The sequence below is a fragment of the Solanum tuberosum genome, unplaced genomic scaffold (genome assembly GCF_000226075.1).
Source record: "Solanum tuberosum cultivar DM 1-3 516 R44 unplaced genomic scaffold, SolTub_3.0 scf00099, whole genome shotgun sequence".
Lineage (NCBI taxonomy): Eukaryota > Viridiplantae > Streptophyta > Magnoliopsida > Solanales > Solanaceae > Solanum > Solanum tuberosum.
Window position 1 is genome coordinate 347119 of NW_006239023.1, and position 27993 is coordinate 375111.

The 27993-nt window shown below is 32.6% G+C and overlaps 2 protein-coding genes and 1 long non-coding RNA gene across 3 annotated transcripts; 2 read left to right on the forward strand and 1 right to left on the reverse strand.

The window, feature by feature from the left end:
• Positions 1–2545: 2545 nt before the first annotated feature.
• On the reverse strand, positions 2546–7637 carry LOC102580287 (protein PPLZ12). The gene is made up of 5 exons (XM_006348006.2): positions 7260–7637; positions 6025–6145; positions 5823–5914; positions 3784–3880; positions 2546–3143 (listed from the first exon to the last, which is right to left on the reverse strand). The coding sequence occupies exons 1-5, from the start codon at positions 7452–7454 to the stop codon at positions 2776–2778; spliced, it is 873 nt and encodes a 290-aa protein (XP_006348068.1). The 5' UTR covers positions 7455–7637; the 3' UTR covers positions 2546–2775.
• A 3848-nt stretch (positions 7638–11485) lies between these two features.
• Positions 11486–16593, forward strand: LOC107060786 (uncharacterized). The gene is made up of 6 exons (XR_001473526.1): positions 11486–11618; positions 12603–12665; positions 13198–13239; positions 14000–14025; positions 14915–15351; positions 16218–16593. It is a non-coding gene; the product is annotated as an uncharacterized lncRNA (long non-coding RNA).
• Positions 16594–20825: 4232 nt separating this feature from the next.
• On the forward strand, positions 20826–23871 carry LOC102581079 (2-alkenal reductase (NADP(+)-dependent)-like). Its single transcript, XM_006348007.2, has 5 exons — positions 20826–21131; positions 21568–21745; positions 22758–22924; positions 23082–23164; positions 23276–23871. The coding sequence occupies exons 1-5, from the start codon at positions 20907–20909 to the stop codon at positions 23652–23654; spliced, it is 1032 nt and encodes a 343-aa protein (XP_006348069.1). The 5' UTR covers positions 20826–20906; the 3' UTR covers positions 23655–23871.
• Positions 23872–27993: the final 4122 nt, after the last annotated feature.

The following is a 27993-nucleotide window of genomic DNA, read 5'->3' on the forward strand; positions in this document are numbered from 1 at the left end:
ATAATTTTACACAAAAGGAGGAGAAAACAGAACGACAAATACAATAAAAATATACTCCGTGTATTCTTACGAGATCTGAGGAGACTAGAATGCAATATAAATCTTACCTCTACCTCAGACGTGAGGTAAAAAGGTTGTTTTCAATAGATCCTCGGATAAAAAAAAAAGACGTATGAAAGTACAAGAGATAATCGATAGTAACAAAACAACAAATAATAGTAAAACAATTTTACAACCAAATAATAATCTACAAGAAACAATATATATCAACAAAATCATAAAATAAGAAATTACAAGGATAGCACTATGACTACTACTTATAAGGACATCAAAATAATGTATTACTTACCTATTAGCATAGACACTTTTCGACCTATTAACCTTTTACCATAATTTGCGTCTTCTAGACTTTTCTATTTAAGATTATGGCCTCGATAAATCACAACGGTGCTATGTCATGTCTAAATGTCCAAGACTAAAATTCAAATTTGGATCGGAAGCAGTTTTGTTGTAATTCAGTACAGTTTAACCATTGTCTGCCAATAGAGGAATAAATGATTAGTGCCATCAAATCTCTACTTTGGTTATTATTATTATTATTATTATTATTACAGTGCACTGTAATTATAACAAAACCCTAATGTAATTATTATAATTTGGTTTATATTCTTGTGGTTCTATTATTACATTACATATGTTGTACGGTGAATAAAGTGACCACATACCTAAAACATATTATTATTTTCTATTATTACAGTCTAAAAAGTAACGCATTATCTACCATCACTTTTGGGTCCACAATTATTTATTATTATTATTAACATACTTTTCTACATGTACCTTTTGTTTGCAACTGATCCACCATTTTTGCAATTTGTAAAATGATTTACACTTTTTTTTTAAAAAAAGTAAAGAAAAAATTCTCCCTTTTTTTCTCCATTTAGTTGTATCTAGTCTACTGTCTACATATGGAAATAATCAGTTTCTTCCTCAATACTCCGTCTGTCCCTAATTATTTATTCACTTTTCCTTTTATAGTTGTCCCTAATTATTTGTCTATTTTGATAAATCAAGAAAGGATAAAAAAAATTTACCTACAATTCATCCACTTCATAATTAATAAGGGTAAAATGGTAAACTCACTATATTAATAATTGTTTTCTTAATAGGTGTGTCAATTCAAAAGTGGACAAGTAATTAGGGACAAAGGGAGTAGCAATTTGTTTATTCTTTCAAGCATAAATACCCCTTAGTATTCCAATGGTGTTAACTTAGCACTATATTACGGGTTGTTTGATTGAGAATAAGTTATTCCATTATGTATATGAGATAACTTATTCTATCACTACGATATGAATGGTGGGATAAATAACACCTCTAACCAAATACAAAATAAAATAATCCCGCATTTTATTCTTGAATCTAAACGACAATTTCAAAAATATACTTTTATGCTCGAGGTTATTAAAAATATTTATTAATTAGGGTGTAAAACCCTTAAAAAAGATTATGTGGACTAGAAATACTACTAGTTCCTTGTCAGACATATCCAAGTTGGAGGCGAAAGGAACTTCATGATTTATTTAGACTCAATATTATCATGATTATGGTTGAGAATTTTTTGAAAATAACTTTTTGATCTCAACGAGAAGGGGTAAAATCAATATAAATTCTATCTTTTTCGATCCTTATATATGTAATTACAATAAGTATATTATTATTGTTCATGAATATTACCATGCATTAGCTTATCACCGCGCTTCCATCCCTTTTTTAAAAGAAAAAATTGATAGGCCAAAATAGGGGTATGGCTGTATTTTCAATTCTTTTTCAAAACTAATCCCTCAAAATATATATTTTACCATAATATTCATATTAATTGGTGTAAAATTGTGAACGAATTTTCGTTTTCAAATATAGGTAATAATGTCTCGATGTAATAGCTGACAGATCATGGTGAAGGTACTAAGATCAAAATCAGCAACATTAATGAGCATTGACGTAGTTATGTCAAAAGAATATTAAAACTGATCCAGTCAAATTTAACAGCACTGGTTGTTACCTACTTTTTTTCATCCACCTAATTTTAGTTTTAATTTGTTTGAAATTTCAAATATTAAACAAATCAAACTAAACTTATAACTTGTTTGACCAACCTGTTTCATGTTACAAAACAAGATTGAATACTGCGAGCTTTTTGCAGAAACAAATATGGTGAAAGATGTATAGTCAATGAGTGTGGCGGTTGGGCTGGTAGAATCAAATTTGGACGGATCATAATGGGTTAAGATAACAATTGGGTCAAGATCCAACCCAACCCAAATTTGCTTGACCCAGCCAAACTAAACTTAATTATTTTATTTTTTTCTTTAAACTATTTTAGTAGCTAATAAAATAATTTATTTCTTTATTATGACTACATAAGTACAACATATCAAATTAAAAACAAAAGCTTTTGATAAGACTTCCCAATGAGTCAATTCGGGTTATATATCAACCCAATTTTTAATGGGTTGAGTTAATGAATGAACGGGTCAACAACCTGTTGAGCGGGTTACAAACATTTTCTGGTATTCCTTTCTTTTCTATTTAAAAGTTTTTTTATTTTTGCTATACAACATCAAAACAATGTTGCCAATGTCAATGGTCATGGCTAAAGAGAAAACAAAAACAATCCAAACCAAAACTATCAAACTCCAATTGTTCTTATTGTGTAACCTTCTTGTACAGACACAGGGAGATGCTTCTCATCGTATATTTTCCAAATGCGCAGACCTATTCAGTGACCTTTGCACTAGCTGCTTCCATCAGGCCGTTACGTATCTGATCACCAATGTCACGAACATGGCCAGGACCATGTGGTATGAAAACGGTAGTGTTCTTTGAAGAGTTTCCAAGGTCTTTGATGGTGTCAAAATATTGGGTGATCATTATAAGATCCATCACTTCTTTGGCGGAGGTCCCTTCTACTTTATGTGAGAAGTTCAAGATGTTCTCTCTCAAACCATCCGTAATTGCTTGTCTCTGCCTGGCAACCCCAACCCCACCTAAATACTTGGCTTCAGCCTCAGCTTCTGCTTTCTTAACTTGGAGAATCTTATCTGCTTCTCCTTTGTATACACTAGCAAGCTGCATCCTTTGAGCTATATATAATACAGAATAAGATAAAACAGTATATAGTTCAGTAAATTATTAATTCATGTATCAGAGAACATCATCTCTTACGGCAATGATAAGCATTTGAATCTTCTTATACCATTTGTTTTAATCATATACTACTTCCGGAAACAAAAGGGTGTCTCTCCACACACCAGATGCATCCTCAATCGGCACCTTGCTCAAAGATAAAATATTCCAAGTTCCAACATGTGCATTACAACTTACCAAGGAATACAACAGATCAGTACCATCAATGCTCTATTTGTACACTAACTCAGAAGTAGAAACTAAGAATTATCAACACTCTATTTTGTACACTAATTCAGAGGTAAAAAAAATACAGAAATTTAAAGTACAATCCACGCTATTTGCATACTAATTCCCCTTCAAAATTTAAACCATGCATTTTTTAACTATGCTAATTCAGAAGTAGAAACCAAGTATAATCAACACAATATTTGTAACACTAATTCAGAATTAGGAAACCTAGAAACATAAATACTATCGACACTCTATTTGTACACTAATACAGAAAGGAGAAACTGATTCCCCTTCAAATCAAGAACCATGCATTTTTTAAACAAGAAATTTTATTCATATGAAAAACTACAGCAGTTTCTTTACCTGCATTTATCTCATTCATTGCTCTTCTCACAGAAGCATCAGGAATGATGTCAACCATCAGTATGTGCTCAATATTATATCCATACGCACCCATCACCTGAGACATAAACTAAATAAGAGGCTTCCAGAAACAAATATTTCCTATTGGAAATGGAGAATAATATAAAATTCTACTTGACCAGTAAAATTACAAAAAATAAAATAAAATTTATTAAGAACAAGGTCGACAATTTTCACTGATATACTAAAGAAAAGACATCTGCAATAACATCCCTATTTTTGAGTAAGGTAACAGAGTAATCCTTTTTTTACCCAGTGGAATTTCCCTCCCCTTTTTGTGGGGTGGGGTAGGGGGTGGAAGGACACTGTGTTGAGGGTTCTGCCTCATTTTTACAATTCTACTTGATTATAAAATTAAAGAAAAGACATACTCCCTCTGTTCCATTTTATTTGACCCCTATAACAAAAATAGATGTTTCATTTTACTTATCCATTTTAGCAAATCAAGAGAATTATATTACTTTTTTTCCATGTAGTTAGTATTAAATAACTACATAAAATAGTAGTAGTCAAATTTAGAGTTCCAAAGCATCATTAATAAGGTTAGTTTAGTTAAATACACCTCTAATTGAAGATTTCTTAAGGGATGTGCCAGGTCAACAGGTGCCAAGTAATATGAAACGGAGGGAGTAGAATATTTTCTCTTAGAAACATATTAGGAAATAGTATAACATATTGATGACAGCAGACCAAGATAATTTCCCCTAACATACTGAAAGGAAGAGCAGCAGAAAAGCCTGTTTTCCTTCAATTAGTTGAAGATGACTACTTGAACTTAAAATTTCCAATTTCAAGATTCTGAGAGTATCTTCTCCAAAAAGGTTACTTGATAATGGTCCATTAACCATACATTGCTTCTAGATAATAGGAGGAATGCTCTTTGAAAAAAAAGAAAAAGAAAAAGAAATTAAGATGAACCCGCACTAAATGAGGTAGGAGAAGGATCTTGAGTTAGAAGCAAGTGTTAAAACAATCCCAAGCAGGAAGGCAATCTAATATCTAATGATCCAAAATCCCTGCTGTCCATATAAAATTGATCAAAAGTTGCACTCTACATGATAAAATCTCAATTAAGACACAAACAAGTGAAACTTTTGGGGAGATGAAGTCATCCAAAATATTTTATGTAGTTTAAGACCTGCATATCACTAAAATAATCCAGGCTCCAAAGGTTTGAAACAAGATAAAATTTGTTTTGAATTTCATACACAGACAACATATGAACAAACAAACAAACTAGTTTTTTTCCTTTGCTTTCGTTACCCCTCACCATCCTACCAAATCCCATCTTTACTGTGGATCAGGTTCTGTTCCAAGTTTTAAAATGGAGCATGTGAGATTTCATTTCCCCGCCGCCCACACCAGTGTTTTGGACGGCGAAGGGCGATAAAAGGCGACAAGGATCTGCCTCACCACAAGGCGAGGTGAGTGGAAAGGCACTCGCCTTTTTGAAGTGCGACACCAATTAATACCAAAAAATTAAAATATTTAATTGCATATATAAATAATCAAAATCTCAATAGCAATAACATATTAACAAATATTTCAATTCAAAAACTAAAAATAGATAGTACATACTAATAGTCTAGAACTTAAATGAGAAAGAAACAGAACACAAGTCAAACAGAGATAGAAGTGACTCTGAAGTCTGAAGAAAATGAAGGAAAAAGATACATAGGAAGAAGAAGAAAACAAGAAATATGTATCGGTTGGACTTCGGAGTCGCGGAAAAGTTTGGCTGGTCCGGGAGAAGTCTAGTCAAAAACCCTAAAATTACCTTTTAGCTTTTAAAACCCTAAATTGGTCACCTTTTTTTAATGAAAATACAAAAGGTGACGCCTTTCTCGCCATGGCATTGCCTTTTGAAGATCGCCTTGCCACAAAGCTAAAAGGCGATGAAGGGTCGCCTCGCCTCTCGCCATTGGCGACGAGGAGATCGCCTTTCACAACACTGGCCCACACAGAGACACAAAATTTACCTTCTCAAGTTCCTCCAAGACAGCCTTGGCAACTTCATCCTTTTGCTCGAAAAGCTCATCCAAATTCATTTTGGGGACATGGGCTCGAACAACTAGAAGAATCAAGAACATTGAACGAGATGAGCATTGTGCAAGTGGCATAAATAAACACAATAGCAAAAATATACTCACAAAAAGTAAAACCACAGAAAAACCAACTTACCATCAAATACATAAGCCTGAATCTGCTCTGTAGGATTTTGTAACTCATAGAAAGCATCATCAGCATTTTGCCTGATCACTCTATATTGGATCGAACACAGCAATTGAACGAAGACATTGTCCTGACAATTGCAAATTCGTTAACTTTCTGCAGGTAAAGCAACATATTGGTCCATTTATGTCCTATATTGCTATTGAATTCCCAAAAGGATACCAGTAGCTTTAGGGAAAAGTAAATTAGATCAAGGACCTCACAATCAAAAGCCTTTGAATATCGTTCATCATATCATAGAGAACGACCGTTAGCTCAGTGTCAATTATGGAATATTTTGTCTACTTCAAGGAGCATCTTATGAAACCATCTTAGTAGGGGGGCCGGGCATTGATGCTTTAGCTTTCCTAAGGGATTTTTTTGACCAATTAATGTCGTCAAAAACACAACTAGAGGTTCAACAGAACAATCCATAGAAAGGACGTATTACTCCGAATACAGTTCCTATTCCAGTCCAGACGAGAAAGAAAAAGAAAAAAAAATTCTTAGCATGATGTACTCTAGAAGAAACTGCACAATATCTGAACGACTTACAAACCCGCAAAGCTATTCATACATTGGAAACATTACCTTCAGAATCTAAGTGTAAGTAAAGTTACCTAAAAATTAACAACTTCAACCCTTCAAGAGCGTATTAATCTAATCTCCGACTTTCTTCAGCAATATACCACCTCATAAAAACATAACAGTACAGGCAAGTTTACATTTTGAAACTCCAACAGGTTAAAGTTCATTCATTTCCACAGAATTGAATTTGCTACATACAGTCTAAATGTACTTTCACTAACCAACCATCCCGAGGTTTTTTCCCTCTCTCACAATCCAATATTTCTTAGGTTTATCCACTCATTTGATGTCATCCTAATAGGAATTGAGCTTGGTCTGTAGAAGGTCAAATCTTTTGGTGGCTCATATAATGACTTCACATTCCTTGTAACTACACATTTAGCTACTTCATTCATAGATTTTGTTTTGTCTATTTGTTATCAACTCGTATCAGCATCATAATCATGTTGTTTAATTACACCAAATGTAACTAGTAACTATAAGAAAATCAAATTATTCAAAATTAACCGATCGATCATTCAATTTTTGCATACATACAATGGAAAACAGTAGGAGGGTTTTACTTTTTATGGACGGAATCGGAATAATAAATAGTAGAGTACTTAAGAAGAGTATACCTTTGTTTTGGTCTCAATTTTGACATCAAGAGAATTGATCCTGGTGGAGAGAGTTCCAGTGAGGCATTCTCCGGCCAAGGGATTCCAGAAATTGAGCCCTGGTTCTGCTAATCTGTCAAAACGTCCCCATTTTTCCACCACACCGACGCTCGCCTGTTCTATGCAGCCGCAGAATACACAGTTAACATTCCCCATCGCTTTTCTCTGTATCACAAATTCCGAATTAGGGTTTTAGAAATTTGATATGAATTCAGCAACTCAACGCCTTTTTGTATTGACAAACTTATAGGCGACGACCGCCATTAATTTCACAGAAACAAACTTGTTCGCACGAAATATCTTCTTCTTCTTTTCTTTTCTTTTTTCTTTTTAAAAAAAAGGGGAAAAAATGCCTTTTCAGACCTTGGAGTATTAATAAATTTTAGTAAATTTTGATTCTTATGAAGTTGTCAATGGATATTAAAAAAATTCCATCAAAACAGATTATTAATTTGAAGGCAAAATTACTTAATTAGACATAATTTACTACCATATATACTTATTTTATCTTTAGTTTAAAAAAATTACACATAAAATTAGGAGTATGCATTATTTGGATAAACCGCAAAATCAAACCGAATTCTAATTTGTATTATTTTTTTGGTCTGATTTTGGATTTTATAATTTACTTTGTTTGGTTTGGTTTCGGATTTAGAAAAATAAAAATCGAAAAACCAAATAAACCGAATTTATAAAAAATTAAGTTGGAGTTAACCATTTTTGTCCCTTTTTAATTATTTTCTTTCATTATAATTTAGTTTATATTTTATGTTTGGTCATCTATAATTGATATATTTTTAAGATTGTGTTTTACATTTTACGTTTTACTTGTGATTTATATTAGAAAGTATATTTAAGAGATTCAATTTTATTACTCCTCCTAGTAAATATGTATATATTATTTCAAATTACAAATATAACTTTTGATTATGTTCCTAATTATTGACATAACCGATGAACCGAATAATCAAATCGAAAAAAAATCAAACCGAAAAGAGAAAAACCAAACCAAATCAAATTTATTTCGATTTGGATTGGGTTACACTTCTTCAAAATCAAAAACCAAAAAATCCAAACCGAATAGTATAAAACAAAACTGAAAAAATGAATGCACACCCCTACCTAAAACAACTTTTAATATTTATACCATATATTTTTAAAAATTTAATCAGATACACAAATCTCTTAAATATAATATTAAATAATTATCTTAAATTTAAATTCCTTAATTAATGGTACATTAACAATTTAAATTATTTTCTGTCGCATCACTTTTGATGTGTTTGTTCCCCCAATTACACCCTGAAATAAGAAACGACAACACCCTGAAATTTTGTCATATGCATCTGGCCTTCTATCATATATATTATGTATATTTAAGTTAAGATTATATGTATGAGAAAAAAATTTAGATGCTAAAAAAGGAAAGAATTTTGAATTTTTTAATCTTCTTTTTTATTAATGATAGATACTCTACGTGATTTGTTTCTAAATTCATGCATTTTAGTTACATTCCATATTTCGATACACATAATTAAATGTATAAACTTACTATGTATTTGAGATACATGTTTTTGATACTTGATACATAAAATTATACATGTAAATTATTTGATACCTGTGTTGGTGAGAGGCAGAAGCATATGTAGAGTTCATCTTTTTTTAGATGTAGAGTATTAATACTGGTTTCATATGAATTCAATACTTTCATATTGACAAGAGGGAATTGCTACGATTGTAAGTACCCCTTACATCAACACATGTATCAAATAGTGGCGGAGTGTGAAATATATTTGATACATTAAATTATACATATAAAAGATACATGAAATAATATTAGAGAATATAAATAGATACATGAAATTAGTATTGTTATAACAAATACATGAAATTACTACTAGATATACATATAACAAATACATGAAATTACTACTAGATATACATATAACAAATACATGAAATTACTACTAGATATACATATAACAAATACATGAAATTACTACTAGATATACATATAACAAATACATGAAATTACTACTAGATATACATATAACAAATACATGAAATTAATACTAGATACTTGTATGATACACATATATCTAAGTGTTTAGTTTGTTGGATAGATCATATATTGAAAATAGATACATCAAATTAATAAATTTACTATTTTAAGAGTAGTAAAACGAAATTAATGAAATTACATGACCAAAATATATATGTTTTTGTCTTTTATTAATAATATTAATGAATTATTATTTGGAAGAATAATAAAATGAAATTAACTAAATATACATACACTCCTTGATTTCCGCCTTATATTAAGGGATTTGATTAATTTAAATTTTCAGAATTAATTGTCCATATATTAAGAAAATCCTCAATTATTCCTCTAATTAAAGAAATCAATTACAACTAATTAATTTAGACAAATAAAATATGTATCTTGATTTTAAAGTTCGGCAGATACATGTATCTCACAGATTCAAACTCATGTATCCTAAGCACGAACTATGGTAGAGGAAGTAATATTTAAAACTATCAAAAATCTTAGTTATTAGGACTTAATCTAGTGGGATTTATTTAGTTTAAAAAGTAAAACTATAGGTTTTGAAATGAATTTATACTTATTATCAATTATATGGTGTGAAAAATGTAGAATGAGTACAAAAATGATGTATATTTTACTTAATGTTTGGATAATATTATCATGTATTTTTGTTTTCATCTTATATGTTAATGTATATGAGTAAAGAGAAGTTAACAATTACTTTTATCACTAATTTATTATTCTCTCCGTCCCATTTTATGTGAAGTAATTTGACTCGGCACTGAATTTAAGAAAGAAATGAAAAATTTTAAAACTGGTGGTTCAAAATGAATGATAGAAATTTGTGTGTCGGTAGATAATTTCATTAAGGGTAAAATAAATATTTTATAATTAAATTGTTACTTAATATAGAAATGTGTCATTCTTTTTTAGACTGATTAAAAAGGAAAGTAAATCACTTAGGGACAAAGGAAGTAGTATCTATCTATATACTTATATAAGAATTTTTCTTATGCGCAAGTTTGGATGTGACTACTGGCGGAGCACAGAGAAGTGTTTAGACTAGTCATGTTATTTTTAGATAGTCCGTTCTTCCAGATTCTTGTATTTATTTTTAGGCTTAAATACTCACAATTCATACCATCAGGTTTTTGGGGTGCTTTTGTTATATTTTTACATATGTATTATCATTATTCTCGTAGACTTTTATTATATTATTACCTTACCCTTATTTAGATGTGGGAGTTGTGAAGGACGAACACAACTCCAAAAATTGTACGGTGCAATTCTAACAAGCATACAAATAAGGGCATTTTTGTAATTTCAACGGATAAATTGGTTCTGCCTCATAAAGCCATGTGTAATTACTTAGTACGGCTGTCTTCCCAATACTTTAACCCATTCCCACGAGAGAAGCCCAAAATAGTTCCTCATCTTTGAGTCAAAGTCATTCTTGAGTTTTCACATGGAGCACTAATAGTCCCTTGTGTTTATAATATTGGTGCACTTTTGGTCATTTCCTAAACTTTTGCCTATTTTTAAACATTAATTTTGTTTATAATTTATGTAAGGAATGTCCCATCATTTTATTATATATTTAGTAGAAATAATAACTCTATGTGAGAGAAGGTGAGAAGAAGAACACCTTGTTCTGTTCAGTATAAATATTATTGCAGCTAAACTAAGAACATTTTATCGTATGCCATTGCAAGAAAAGAAAAAATTGTATTATTGCACGTGAAATCATCGTGATGAACCTCTCGACTTTACCTGCAATACGATATCTATTAAACAAAATCAGGTATTTTTCTTCACACAATCTCTCACATGGAGTTAATATTTCTACTAAATATATAAAATGACGATTAAACATTTCATACATAAATTATGAATAAAATCAATGTTATAAAGTAGACAAAATTTTGAAGGAGGACAAAAAATGCACCAATATTACAAATATGAGGACTATTAATACTCCATGTGAAAATTCAAACATGACTTTGAGTCTTTAACACAAAACTATTTTGGCCTTTTCTCCATTCCCACCTTTCTCCTTTTATCACATTCTAGACTATTTTTCATGAAGTTGTGTAATGGAGCTCTTGAAATTGTAGAAAAACTGTCATCAAAATAGGTTTTTACTTTTTGTCGTTCTTAATTTCTTTGGTTTTATCTTAATTTTGTCTCTTCAAGTAAATCTGCTCTTTGTCATTCCTGAAATTTTTCACCACAATAAAAAATTACAACACGGAGAAAGAGCAAATACAGTTCAAGTAACAATTTTTTATTGCTTTGTTTAAGTTTTTCCTTGGGTTGTATCATGCATATGTGATTGTGTTTTTTTTTTCTTCTTTCTCTTTCATCCCTTCTTTTGTTTTACGCATTTTTTCTGATGGGATTTCAGTAGCCGACTCTTTATTTTCTTCTCATTTTGAATATTTTGGTCCATAAAGATTTATAATTTGATAAATCGAATGAATTTTAAGCTCACTATTATGATTAAGCAATTAAGTATCTTTTGCAACTACTAAGTTTTGGTCCAACTAGATACTCTGCTATATGTCTCTGCGTTTACTGATTTTCTCATTTCTGCAATAATTAATCATCTTATTCTGATGTGGTTGCACTTGCTTCTATTGCTTTGCTCTTCTTAGTAAGTTTTGATTAATTTTTTTTTGTCCTCTGCTTGGTGTATTGGCAGATGTTCAACATGCATGCATCTATATAGTTGATTGTTTCTTTTTTTCCTTAAATATTTATTTTAGTTGTAAGTTTGTTATGTTGAGTTTTTGTCTATTCTCGCCTTTTAATGCATCTTACTGTTAATGGAATTCTGATGATATTAGTATTTTTGCTATTTATTTGAGTAGTTTGTTTTCACATGCATATTGATAACTACATTAGATTTGCACTCTGATGAATGGAAGGTATTTGACAATATGCCTAAATCAACTAATTTTTTTTTCACAATAGATTTTCTACAACAACAAAAAAAATGTGTATGAAGTAAGAGATAAAATTAAGACAGGATTGCTATAGTATAAGACGTGATTCATGTTCAGTCTAAAGCATTTCTCTATCATTGCTTTAATTTCTATTCTACCTCTTAAATCCTAAAAAAATACATGTCCAACAAATATTAGATCCTTTCTTTCTCTATCATTTGTGCATGTTGCCACTATGGTATTCAGAATTATCAAGATTGCTAATTTTTTCTTTGTTCTTAATTGTCAAACTTGGTTCCCTATGATTTGCAGGTTTCCTCATCTTTTACCTCCAATTGACACACAACAATAATGTAGCTTCATCTCCTTATTATGGTATGTTCATCAATGTGTTTATTTTGAAATTGCAAGCAATTTTACCATATTTGAAGTTTTGAACAAGCCATTTTCAATTTGCTTTACTTCACCTATGTTTTTTTTTTCTTGAATTGCTTTAATCTTTTGGTTATCTCGATTCTCCGCATTGGTTAAATGTGATATACATTAATAGCAAAATTGGTTCTCTCAATTCTCTCTTTGGTGATCCACATATGTGGGTTATGAACATCGTATCACATAACTTAACTGTACAAAAAGAAATAGTTATTGTATTGCATTTATGAACTTATATATTTGATTGGTAACTGAACTTTGGAACTCTTTAATTGGTAGTTAAATTACATCCCCTTCTCTCATGAACATGTGTGTTGTACTTCTCCTTAAGCAAATACGTGTACGCATATTAGATAGATAGGCACAGTTTCTCCATCATTGTTTTTCACCAAGGAAATCATTTCTTATGCACCTATTGTGTTTGATAGTATGCCGAAGAGATTGAACAACTCTTATTTCTTTGTTCTCTCCACAGAGTTTCCACAACATTTTCCTCTGTCAGACAACTATCCAAAAGGTAGATTTTACTTAATTTTTACTAGACAATTTTATTATATAGATCAGTATGTGTGTTATTTGTGATTGGGTTCAAATTTTTTTGGAACCTGTATCCTTTGTTTGCCTCTGGTTTGATTGCATTTTGATACTGCATAATGACTTTGTTTTTACCAAGAAATATTAGTTATAAATAATGTATGTTGTTTAGAATTAAACCAAAATGTGACTTTACTTTAACAAAATTGAGAACTACTTGCAATAGTAATGTTTGACAAACAAGGACGATGTGTTGCATGACCCCAAAATACTGACATGAGTGTAATTGGAGATGTTGTGGGTGAGCACTTTACTTATGTCTACACTTACCTGAGAAGTAGCGCTGACACATGGAGTAATGGTAATTATGCTTTCAATGACCTGGAATCGTGTCATTTCTTTCTTCACTTCCTTTCATTGATCTTCTAATGGAACTTGCAAAAGTTGGTTAAATGTTTCTTTATAGTCTGTTTTGAGACTTGATTTTGCTAAGTAGAATGCAACTTGAGGATGGTCCACTTGTTCAGTTTGTGCTCAATGTTATCACTACCCATCTGAAAAAGAGTGTTCATCTGCTTTATTGGTTGTCTGAGATATCTTTAAATTATGTTCCTTTTTTTTTCTTCCTTATAAATTATAACTGCATCGTAATTCCTATGAGCTTATTACTGCATCCTAATTCCTAGGAGCTGTCACAACTTTTGGATAATCTTCTTGCTAATCTGGTGTTGTTGGATATGCAGGTCAATGCGGTTATGATCTGAACAAGGTTAGTGATATCAACTCAACAACTTTGTATACATATGTGTTTTTTGAGGCATCAAATGCTAGCATTATATATGGCTCAATTTTATGTTTACATTCAGCATATGCATGTTTGCACTTAACTCTGTATGCTGTTACTCAGTAATTGGCACCACATTGTTATATGCTAAGCATACATGTGAAAGTTGCTCTTCTAAGTACCTGCAGATACCATCTAGCCTGCCTATTCTCCCACTCCCCTTTTATTATTACCCTATGAAATCTTGAAAGTAAGTCCTGTGTTTTGTTTGATTTGTGTCCAAACTGCGGCTATACGCTTTTCTAGGTCCTCTTCAAAGTTAATCCCGTTGCTGGTTTGGATTTTGTGGCTTAAGTTTAAGCTGTTTTGATGTATGTGCTATGAAGTCGGCATTTAACTAGAAAATAAATTATGCTCCATTCTACTTATCTAAATATCTATTAAGTCTCTATCACGGTTAAAGTAATTACCTCATGTTCCTAAACTTAGCTTGTGGATTTAGGAACCGATGAATGAATTTCTTGCTAACTGTGGTTTACTTTCATGGCGAGAAACCACAATGCATGTGTGGAATCATACATAGTTGCAGGAAGGACGAGGCCAGGTTGTTGGTAGACTTGCAGAAGCTTAGTTCTCATGCTAACTTGCTAAGTAGAAAAGACAATGCTCGGCTATTGCTGTTTGATCTTCTTATTCTGAATATATCACCCCTGGCAACAATTTTTTAGTTCCTGCTTGGGTGCTTCTATCTTTTCATTTGAGAAATTTTGCATGCATACTAGACATAGATCGTCTTACTTCTCTACACAGATTTACATATCGCTCTAACCTTGCATTTTCACTATATAACACCCCCTTTCCTCAGAATATGCAGAGTATGGATAAGTTGCTAGATATGTCTGCATCAACTTTGAGAAAGAGTGATGATATTATAAATATAGGCGTCAAGAAAGTAAGTTTTCTTGTATGTCACTTGGTGTTGCTCATCCTGCTAACTAGGATGGATGAGGATGAGCTAGGCTTTCAACAACATAGGGCACATTCGTGAAGTGCAGCTTGACAGCAATAAGGAATAAGTCTCCCCTATCACCGCGCCATTAAGGCCAAAATATCGCTAAAGAAAACATTTGATTCCATTGGATAACAAACTAATAGCTGAATTACCAAACCAAGGCAACTGTTGAATCATTCAAATAATGCACCACCTACCCACTACTCTTCAGCAAAACCCTAAGCTCCATATTATAAAACTCTAATGCCTCCTCTTCAATCATTATCAGGCAGAGCCAAGAGCAACAATGTCGAAGCGAGGTACAATTCGATTTCTATCGTATTTTCATTGTCTGATCTCAATTCAATATATTTACTTCAAAACTTGAGAATTTAGAGAACTTTCATGTCATGTAACTCATTATTACCTGAGAAACCAAGTTATTTAAGTCATATAATTCATAATATACCTTGAATTAAACATATTTAAAAGGTTTCATGTAGTTGGGATGTAGATTAGTTGATTGCTTGCTTGATTTATTTACCATAGTATACTGAAACAAGATGAGTAGTTTGGTCTCATGTATTTTTCAATTAAACGTAACTTAAGTATGAGATTTAGAGAATTTTTAAGTCATATAACTGTTAACATATATACCTTAGAATGACAAATTATATAATAGTTATTAGAATGAAATGAGTAGTCTAATATAGTGGAATCGGTACAAATTTTTCATGTAGAGTCAATCATGAGTCCCGGGTAGTTTAGGAGTGTGACTTAGTTGAATGTATTGTAATGAAATGAGCTTAATAGAGTGGAAGATGTAAAAATGTTTCATTTAGTTGGCCTCGATTAGTTTGAGACTGAAACTTGATTTATTGGATAATTAGGTATAAAAATGTAATTAACTACGCAAAGGTTCCACTGGGAACAAGTTCAAGATGTTGTTGGGTTTGCCAGTGGTAGCTGTTTATTGTAATTAGAATGAAATGAGAAGCCTATGTATTATACTGAAATGTGCCTAGTAAAGTGGAAAATGTGAACATGTATCCTTCTATTAATTAAGACAAGTTATTGCTATCAATGTGTTGACTACTTGCATGTGAAGCGAACAATTATTGTACCATGAAACATTTGCACATTATCATTTAACAAATTACTTCTGGACATAATTTCTTTGGTGCAGGATACAAAGACATTTTATAGTAGCGGTGATCAGTCTTTAAGAAGTAAGGAGAGTAGTCATGCCAATTTTGGAAGTTTTTGATCGCATCAATGTTCTAGATTCACAAGTCAAATCAATGTGTCATTTTTCTTTTGAGTTGTTTCAAATAATTTTTTAGCTTTACAACATGAATCAATTCTAGAAAAAATACTAATCCATTTCGATACATCTCCTCTTTAATGAAATAGATTTTAGAGGCAACATGTGAAGTGACTGCTCTAAAATACATCTTATTACTCTATTGGTATATATTCTAGACTAGAAGTAGTGTAAATTTCATTTGCAATGTATTTTGTTCTATCATGGACAAGAAAGGTCAATTACCAACTTAACAATTGCGACATGTACACATTGCTACCACTCCTTCATCTCTCCTCTGCTACTATGTTGCTCTCTATCTCCTCTGCTTAATAACAAAACAAAGAGCAAGGAATTGCAGAGAAGATTGTTGCTACTGTGGTGCTCTTCTCTGTTTTTTCTGCGCCTGATATTTTATCTTTAGTTTTTGGGATTTCTCTTCATATTTGGGGCACAGATTTCATAAGTTGTCACTCCTTCGCACAAGCCACCACATGTATTTCTTTCTCCATTAGAAGTTAGCTGACCGATAATTCAAGAGCCCCTTTAAATTTAATCTCAGATTTTGCTTCTAAATACAACTGTTTTTTCCTTATACATCATTTAGAGGTAATTAAATTAGCTATATTTGAGATAGGTTTTGCGAAGCATTTGTTTTATTGATTGAAAAATTCTAAAATTAGGGATATGTGTTTGTTTTTCCATGGAACACATATGTGCAACTCTTTTTTTTTGAAAATCCCTATCTACTTTGGGACTAAATTAAATTACAAAAATATTTCATCCAATAGTCGGACAAAATTAAATTACAACAATAATTTCATCCAATAGTTTGTTTCATCCAATAGTTGACAAAATTAAATCACAACATAATTTCATTCAATAGTTTAAAATATCATAAAGGACTCTCCCATTTAGCTCTGAAACATGATTGTACTTGAACATTTAAGTTTTTAATGTTGTTATTTTCTGAATTTGAATTTTTTGAGGATTTACTAGATATCTTCGAGTAATTTGGTGAATGAAATTTCAGTTCAACTCCTTTAATTTTAATGGGACTGTTTTTAATGTTGCTTTTTTTTTTTGAGATAATCATTAGTGAGTGCATAAATGGACAACGAATACTGCAAAGCTACTAATTGTGCACCTGAGCTAATTTAACCTTAAAAGCTAATTCATTAGTGGAGGTTTTTTGTCTCTTTACCGATGTGGAACTTCTTAACGCTAATGTAATCTCTTTTACCAATGCGAGCTTGTGAATTTGATTTCTTTCTAAATTTAAGAGTATTAGTCACGTTTACATATGATATGTATCTTCAATACTAAATTTACTTGAGCAGTGTCCTGTTTGATTGGCTTAGTTTTTGTAAGATAAATTTGCATTTGATTCTTGAATGCTTATTTTGCTAGAGCAACTTCCTATTTGATTGCCTTTTGTGGTTTCAAGTGCATGCAGAGCTGGTACTAATTTCCTGAAACAATGACTAGGAAAGAAGCTTGCTGATCCTTTTAATTTGAGTGTTCTATAAAATAGAACAACTGCATTTATGTGATGATAGGATATATTAAATAGAATTGTTGGTTTCGGATCGTGAAAGAATATTATTATATTCTTGATCATCCACACGCATCATGATTGTACAATTATATTTTTATTATCGTTACTATTATTGTTGTCATTACTTTAAAAAAAAAATATGTATCTCAAGATATCCAGTAGAGTTATTAGAGGATCTGCTATATGTTTTTTCGCTCTTGCCATGAGGACAAACATCGAGCATATACCTGCAAAGACGTTATGAAATTAGAGATATTTTAAATATCATATAAGTTTCTTGTATTAAAATTTAACAGCTCAATTTGTATTGTATCATATGTATGTTATTGCTAGCGATGATTTATTACTTATGCTATTGGGAAGTTGTATTTAAATTATAAATATAGCGCTATATCCCTTTTTAATATTACTGTGGAAGTATTATAGCATTACTAAAAATCAAACATGTCATATTATTGTCTGATGATATGTTAAAATTGTATTCTCAGTTGAGTTCCTGAATAGCTTAATAATTCCTTCAAGCTATCATCTGTGATTAATAATATTTTGTTGGCACGGGCCATATTTTTCTAGTTTGCTAATAAGGAACAAATGACTGAAATTTATTCGCCTATCAAATTGGATGTAGGTGTACCATTACGACTTAAATTTTTTGCATTGTGACAAATTAACATCAAAGCCCTAGGGGCTAGGTGTACTATGGGTCTTGTGAGTCTTGAGATATGTCTAGTAGAGTGTAACGCCCCTACCATATTATGGAGTATTTAATTAGTCAGTCATACTACCTACCAAATTATAAGTTCATCAATTTACTTCTCAACGCATTAAATTGTTCGTCAATATAAATTGTAGAGAGATAATTCACATTTTTGCGTGACTTCACAACATTGGCATGTCAGGTGGCCCCTAGGTTGGTGGAGTTGGGATATCTATTGGACTTTTCTTGTTAGAAATTTATTTTCTTTTATATGAACTTCGTTCCAAGAGCAGTAAATAGAGCATAAGATTAAAATTCTCCTCCATAGATGTTCGTGATCTTGGTTCAGAGAATTTTAATCGTTATCAAAACCGCTAAATCAATAACCCAGTACTGATAAACCAATAACTTTTTTTTGATTCGGATTATCGGTTTCAATTCGATTTTGAACAACCCTAAATGAGTGATTATACCAAGGAATAGTTACATTAGGCTAAAGTTAGAAGCCAAAGTGAGCGTTGAAACAAAATTTTAATTGAAGGTTTTATTATAGGAAAATATTTTAAATAATCTCATATGTGATCTAACTTAGAACACGCATATACCCCATTATATAAAGAGTTAGATGCCTTACTACCTACCAAATTATAGGCAGGGCCGGCTCTATGCTTCTTTGAATAAGGCATTGGCCTTAGGCCCCAGTTTTAGGGGGCCTCAATTTTTTAACAATAATAAATTATGTGTTGATTTTTTTTTATAGAAAAGATTAATTATTTATGATAAAATTATATATTTTTTTAAAACAATTATTATTTTATTCTCTTTAATCTCATTTAAATAGAAGAAATCAAAAAAATTGTTTATTCCTTACATTCTCTATGCTAATATTCACATTATTTTATTCTTTTTAACTCCTTTTACACTCTCTTCTTTAAAATTTTTGATAAGTTAGAGTAATATTCTATAAAAAAATATGAATCAATAGTCGAAAAGTGTTGAACAAAGTGAATTGTTAATTCTTTTTCTATTCTTCTTTGATTTTCAAGCATTACAACAAGCATATATAGTAAAATGTGGGGTATACAAAATTATCAACTTCTTGAATCTAATTCTATGTTAACAATTCATATAATAATTGTCCGAGTAAGAAAATGTTTTTCAACGTTGAATTGATAAAATTTTATCTAAAGCTAATAATTGAAAAAGGAATCGAATAAATCATTTAATAAAAAAATATTAAGTATACTTTGCATTTAAAAATGTAAGTTTTTTTTTTTTTAAAAACAATTAATGCATATGAAGTTTATTTAGATTTTCGGTCTCTAATTGAAATTTCACTTTAGGCCTCTAATTGCATTGAGCTGCCCCTGATTATAGGTTCATGAATTTACTTTTCAATGCATTAAATTGTTAGTCAATATAAGTTGTATAGAGATAATTCACGTTTTTGCGTGACTTCACAACATTTGCATGTGAGGTGGCCCCTAGGTCGGTGGAGTCAGATATATATTGTACTTTTCTTGTTAGAAATTTATTTTCTTTTATGTGAACTTCGTTCCAAGAGCAGAAAATATAGCATAAGATTAAAATTCTCCTCCATAGTTGTTTGTGATCTTGGCTCATATGGCGAAATTTAATCTTATGCTCCATATATAGAGTATTTTGAACTAAAAGCGTACCAATTCTTGAAACATAGAGGACAATTTTGAGCTTTTTCTAGATTAAAAGCACTCACGTGATTTTATTGAAGGTGAAATATAATACTCCCTCCGTCCGATATTAGATGGGCACTTCCAATTTTACACGGTGATTAAGATATCATTAATACATTGGAAGACTTTATCATTTTGCCCATTGTTTATATCAATGCACATTAAAATGATTCTTTAAAAATTGTTTAAACTTCCAAAGGTCATATTAATTGTAGGGGTAAAATGAGAAAAAATTAATTAATTCTATCCTAATTTAGCAAGTGCTCAAGTAATATGGGACAAACATTTTTAGTTAGATGCCCATCTAACGAGTTAGCCCTCCCAAGCGGACAAAGACGTGGATCATCTGATCTTGAAATAGGTCATCCGGGCTATCCCGTGGTTGAGTGGCTTAAGGCTTTGGTTTGCTAAATCGACATACAAGAAGATTGTATCATGGGACGGAGAGAGTATATATTGGATAATATAAGGACTAAAAACACAATATAGCATAAATTCATAGACTATATATAATAGAAGTGGAAAGTTGTTAGCCATCAGTTACTTTTGCCTTATCTGTTTTAGTCAGCACAGCCATAACCTCAGTTACATAAACAGAAATAGAAATGGGAGAAGAAGTGAGCAACAAACAGATAATTCTAAAACATCATGTAACTGGTAACGTTAAGGAATGTGACATGGAATTGAAGAAGACGACCATCAAATTGAATGTTCCAGAAGGATCTAATGCTCTGCTTTTGAAAAATCTTTACTTGTCATGTGATCCTTATATGCGTTCTCGTATGAGTAAAACTGAGGGTAGTTATATTGCACCTTTCACTCCTGACGCTGTAAGTATTCCATACGTTTTTTTAAAATCTAATTATGAATCAAAATGTGTTAAACAATCCAAATTATGTACTGATCGAACTATCTATGAAATGCAAGTGAGTTTGAATTCCCCGGATTACTTGTGCATAACATTATCCTTATGTATGATGTTTATGAGTGGATCGATGGGAATTGACTTGATATGTGTGTGATTAATAGTTTGTCTTATTGATAGATTTTTTTATTCTGTTATATAGCCTATCATTGATATGTGTGTGATTAATAGTTTGTCTTATTGATAGATTTTTTTATTCTGTTATATAGCCTATCATTGATATGTGTGTGATTAATAGTTTGTCTTATTGATGATTTTTTTATTCTGTTATATAGCCTATCATTGATATGTGTGTGATTAATAGTTTGTCTTATTGATGATTTTTTTATTCTGTTATATAGCCTATCATGGGAATCGGAGTGGCTAAAGTTTTGGAGTCTGGTGATTCAAACTTTCAAAAAGGTGATTTAGTTTGGGGAATGACTGGATGGGAGGAGTATAGTGTTGTAACAACTAGTCAGACTTTTTTTAAAATTCATGACAAGGATGTGCCTCTTTCCTACTATACCGGAATCCTCGGTGAGTTTCTCTCTTAAGGCAGAAAATGTAATCCTTTGATTTGGTTTTAATCAACTAAAAATATATATGATCCCACACAAGGTCTGATTCCGGTACAATAGAATAAGCACCTTAAATCATTGGAATTGAAGATTTTGCTTAGCTTTTTTTGAAATTTTTTTAGCTGACATCATATGTATATATCAATATCAGAAAAATCATGACAGGAGTTTACCTCTAGGAGCTTTGCTGCTAAACTTTGGCAGTTGTTTCGAACCAAGGGATCCCTTTGATCCTCCTTCCTTAACACTAAATATTGTTCTCAAACTAACTGAGTAGCAAGAACAACTTAAAATCAGTTTCAAATTCTACTTTCTTAAAGCCGTTCTTTATGCATCAAACAATCTCAATAGTTAAAACCCTTGCTTCTGCCATATTGTTAGTATTTCTGGCCAACTGTGAACCAAAAGCAACAATCATCTAGCCTTTGACACCAGACCTCTATTTCTTTCATTGAATGCTTATTGTACCTTATTAGTAGGTGAGGAGGGTTGTATGATCATGTTGTGAAGAGCGAATATTGAACTTTATTGTTTCTCTCATGAAAAAAATATTGTGCTGCTTCTAAAGGTAGAATAAATCATTCCCTTCATTAGTTCATGAAATGGATGGATAACTATAGTTTTGAAATGTTGAAAAATGGACTTTCAGTCATCTATAGAATTGATTGTGGCTAAATGTTTTAAAGATTATGTTAGCTCCCTATTTGGTAGTTGTAATTGTGCTTAAACTCGTTTTATACTTCATTTGTGATTGCATCTGAAATTCTGAATTTCCCTTCCCTTGCTGAGGGTCTATCAGAAACAACCTCCCTACCCTCATAAGGTAGGGGTACGGTCTACGTACACTCTACCTTCTCCAGACCCCGCCTTGTGGAGTTATACTAGGTGTGAATGAATGAACGGGAAGTAAGTAGAACCCTGTATCAAAAGTTTGTTGTTTATGAATGGATATATCGTCAATTGTATTGCAGGGATGCCTGGGATGACAGCTTATGCTGGTTTTTATGAGGTTTGCTCCCCCAAGAAGGGAGAAACTGTTTTTGTTTCAGCTGCTTCTGGAGCAGTTGGTCAACTTGTTGGGCAATTTGCAAAGATGATGGGTTGCTATGTTGTTGGTAGTGCTGGAAGCAAAGAAAAGGTAAGTTCTGTCGCGTTGCTATGCTTAGTCTATCTCTTTTTTCTTGTATAAAAACTAAATAGATGATTTAAGTGTCTCAACAAAACCTAAAAGACCATGATGTTTAACCCTGTTGTCATTGAGCTTAATCTATATCTCGTTGTATTCGTTATTAAAGGTTGATCTATTGAAGAGCAAGTTTGGTTTTGACGAAGCTTTTAACTACAAAGAGGAACATAATTTAGATGCAACTTTGAAGAGGTTAGTAATCTTACTTCCCACTAGAAAGCACTCTACCTATAATGCAAACTTTTCCATTTCATGAACATGACATTCCTCGTAAACGAACCATCAATCTTTGGTTTGTATTAGGTACTTCCCTGATGGAATTGACATCTACTTCGAGAACGTTGGAGGGAAGATGCTTGATGCAGTTCTTGTTAATATGAAAGTTCATGGCCGTATTTCTGCGTGTGGGATGATCTCGCAATACAACCTTGAGCAGACCGAAGGTGTGCACAACTTGTTCTGCCTCATAACAAAACAAATCCGCATGGAAGGATTTGTTGTTACTGACTACTATCATCTCTACCCTAAATATTTGGAAATGATCATTCCACAAATAAAGGCTGGTAAGATTGTGTACGTTGAAGACGTAGCTGAAGGTCTCGAAAGTGCTCCCAGTGCTCTAGTTGGTCTCTTCTCTGGTCGCAATGTTGGAAAGCAAGTTGTGATGGTTTCAACTGAATGAATTTACACAAACTAGTCCTGGGAACGTCGTTGCACGTGTGTCACATGCTAAGTTGTGTGGAGTTGTTATAATGATATTTATATACTCGGACATGTATGTTGCTCGTGTATCACATGCTAATAAAGTACACGAACTTTGAAAATATTATAATAAATGTGTGATAAGTTGCACAAAAATTGAAGAAAAATATACAAGCTCAAACCAATAACTTCAATTATGCAATTCTTATAATATATCAAGTATTCAATTTGATAAACGTTTCTTTTGTTTAATATGTCATAACTAATAATTTAAATGTCAAGTGTGATTTCAAAATATTTCTTGTCTTGAGTTTTTCATATTCTTTTCACCTTTGTAGTCTCCACCTTATCACATTTGTATACGTATTAAGAAGTTGTTGTCGAATGAAAGTAGTGTTTTGCAAAAGTTAAATAGAAATTTGATCAAATATCTATGTCTTCCTTAAGATGACTTGTAGATGATCATTGTGCAATAACTTGCATAGTAATTGAAGAGAAAATATACCAGCTTAAATCAATGAATGGTGAGCCTATTTAATCAAGATTATTATCAGTACAAGGTATATCATGTTGAAATATTGCTATCAAATGAATTTCAAAAGTAATATCCGAACAATTTTAATTATGTAATTTTTTTAATATACCAAGTATTCAACTTGATAAAAGTTTCTTTTTATATGTCACAACACATAATTTAAGTCTCTTAATGGTTCAAATATTTCATGTTTTAAAATTTTTGCCTTCTTTCTAAGAAACTATAGCCTCCATCTTTAATAATCACATACAGATGAAGACGTTGTCGTCGAATGTGAATTGTGTTTTGTAAAAATTACACATAAATTAGATCAACATATACCTTTCTTATGATAGCTAGTGGATCATTGTCAATTTTGTGGTGTACACCTACAAAAAAAAATAGTTATTATTAGTGATAAAATAATAATTGCTAAAATATCTAATCGATGTATATAAATCATAATTATTATAGGTATGTGTACACTTTGCCTAATTCAAAATTATTAGTTCTATCATCTGTGAATTTAACAAAAAAATATTAGTTAAATTGTGTAAATTGATTCCTAACCATAATTTACACAAACAAGAATATATAGTTTCATGATACTCAAAGAAGTTATAATAAAAAATAAAGTAATCTTACCTGATTTGGTATTTGCATGACAAATTTCTATGTTGCAAGAGGTGAAATAACTATAATACACACGTTTACCTACCCAAGTAAGATGAACTTTCAACTAATCAGAAAACAATATAAGAATAAGTCGAATTAAAGACAATAACTTATAATGTGAATAGAAAAAATAGAGAACATAAACAGAAGTAGAAAAGAGAGACAACAAACACAAAAATAAATATGAGAAAATGTGCCTACACAAAGTAGGATTGATAATCTAATAATTTGATGAATTGGGATAGTTGTCTTGTGATTTTTCACTATATATACACAATATGTATCATTTAGTAAATGAATATATTGCATTGAATTGATCAACAAAATTTACTCCACATTGAATATACCAAACAACTTTTCAAATTCTCCATATGTTTATTACTACGAAGAGATGTTTTACTTTTTCATTGGGAATTGGAAGATAAAACATGTAATGACCCTCATGGTCATTTCTGTGTCTTGCCTTCTGTGTGTCGTTTAGAGCGTTCCTATAGCGACCCCAAGTCATTTATGACTTGCTGGGACTGACAGTTCGGTCACCTGGTCGTTCGTTTGGTCTTGGTGCGAGTTTTTGTGTTTTGGAGCTTATGAACCTTGAACGATCATTTTCGATCAAAAGTTCAAGAAGATGACATCGGAATCCAATTCTGACAATTCCATCAGCTCCGGAAGGGTCATTTTAGGCTAGTAGCATGGTCGACATGACTCTCGAGGTTTTCAGTGTGAGTCGGTGCGATTAGGCGTTTTAGCCTTTGAAATTTGGCTTAAGTTTGACTTTGGTCAACATTCTGAGTAAACGCGCTCGGATAAGAATTCCGTCAGCGTGGTTAGCTTCGGAATGTCGAGTTTGGTCTAGATTGACCCTTCTTTTGTGTCTGGAGGTTTTCGATATCCTTCCGAGCCCTTTTGTGGGTTTTGACTTAAAATGACTTTTGGAAGTGGGACCCACTTTTTATTGAGATGACCTTTGATGGAAATTTCGACTGCGCCGTTGAGTCTGGAATGTCGAATTTGGTATGGTTGCATATCTCGTTTGCGTGTACGGGGTTCCGAACGAGTTCGGAGCACCCCGTCGGAGTTTTAATTTTGGGAAAAAATTGCAGATTTTCTGCAATAAATGCAGATAAACCAGCAACATTTTCCAAAACTTAAGCCCTCATAACTCTCTCATCTCTCAACCGATTTTGGGCGATTCAAAAGGCAAAGTTTGTGAGATTTTTTCGAGGGCAACGTGTTGGTGAGCTCGGATAGTGGTTTGGAGTCCCCATTTGAGGTAATTTTCGTAAAATACCTGCTGCCATACCCTTTTTTGTGAGCTTGATTTTGGGAATTTTTGAGACTTGTTTTCTTAGCCTTTCTAGGTCCGATTTCAGTGATTTTTGAGGCTATCTTGAGTGTTTTTTCGAGGAGAACGTCGTAGTGTTGTCACATTTTACTGTAGACCGCTCGTTTCTGGTAAATACACTGATTCAACTGCTGTCCCATTTCTAGTTTCTGAGAAAATTTGGGGTTTGGTTGTATGTTGGTATTGTGTTGTTCCCGAGCCCCGAATTGTGTCCCATTTTGGGACATGAGCTGGGGGAACTGGTTAGGACCTACTTTTGGGGTAATTTCGGAATTTTCAGCGCGGGTCCCACGATTCCCGTTTTGACTCCAAAATTGACTCATCTCCGTTTGTTGTGATTTTGGTGTCTAAACGACTGTAATAACGTTGTGATTCTATTTTTGATAGCGGGGCAGTGTTTCGAGGATGTTCGGAAAGGAAAAGCTCCGGAGAAGTGATTTTGGAGCGCGTGTGATTGGCCTACAGGTAGGCTACGGTTTCCCTCTATTAGATTGAGCTCGAGAATGTGAATGCACGTTGATTAGTTGGGATTTGGGTTGGGTAGTTATTGAATCTTGCATAGGTGTTAAGAAATCATGTTTTCGGCCAATTTCAGGAATTATCGAGTAACTGTGAGCATGCTTTGTGTTATTAATGGACCCTCCTCGCGATGTGGAGTGCTTTCATGCTTAATTCTTGTCTATTTGAAGCATTTGGGCCTTAGTTTAGGTTTGACTAGGGCTTGCCTTAGAAATACATGATTCGGATCCGATAGGCCTTAGTTTTGTCCCCGACGTCGCTCGACCGACTTAGATCCCTGTAGACTGGTGTAGCAGACTTGAGTCTGATAGATTGGGCCTTAGCTAGGCGATACGCTTGCTCCGACTTTAGTTATCCTTATTTTCCCCGATGTTACGGCTTCACGAGTTACGTCGGCGACACTAATTCTACTTCGCGATTTGAATTTGGTTCCAAGGACTTTCATTGATTGGTTATGTGTGGACGGCGTTTCACAGACATTTATGAGTATGGATCAATTGAGACTCTTTCAACAGCTACATTGGCACCTTTATAGAGCATCCGGTTAGAGTTCCGACCTCTATTGTCCAGTTACTTATATAGAACATTCGGTTAGAGTTCCGGCCTCTATTTCTCAGATACTTATATAGAGCATCCGGTTTAGAGTTCCGGCCTCTATTGCTCAGATACTTATATAGAGCATCCGGTTAGAGTTCCGGCCTCTTATACTTGTTACTTGTGATTGGTTACTTAGGTACTTCTGGTGAGCATCCGGTTCGAGGCCCGGCCTCCGTACTGTCAGATTCTACTAATTAGGGTTGAGGTTATGGTTCGATGTTCTTTGTTCATGGGTTCTTTGATGCAATTCTCTTTAGTTATAATTATTTTGTGTACTCGTCGGGCTTATAGGGGTCCGTTCGGGTTTTTATTTAACTTGCGCACGAGTGTACCTTCTGGGCTTATGGGGGCCCAGTTAGGTGTAGTTAGCTTATAGATTACTTTAGTTAGTTCTTTATACACTCGTGTGCATTCCTTTGTTAGTTAGATTTTAGTTCTTGACTTCGATTTATGTTATTCCTTCTTTTCATATTGCCTTTACTTTTCAAGTTCAGTCGGCCTATGATGCCTACTGGGTACCGGTTGTTTTGGTACTCATGCTACGCTCTGCATCTATTTCGTGATGCAGGTCCGGGCACTAGTAGCCAGCGTTGATCGAGCTTGGAGCAGACTGATCCGGAGACGGGAGTGAGCACACGACGTTTTGTACTATTTCAGTCTCCATCTGTA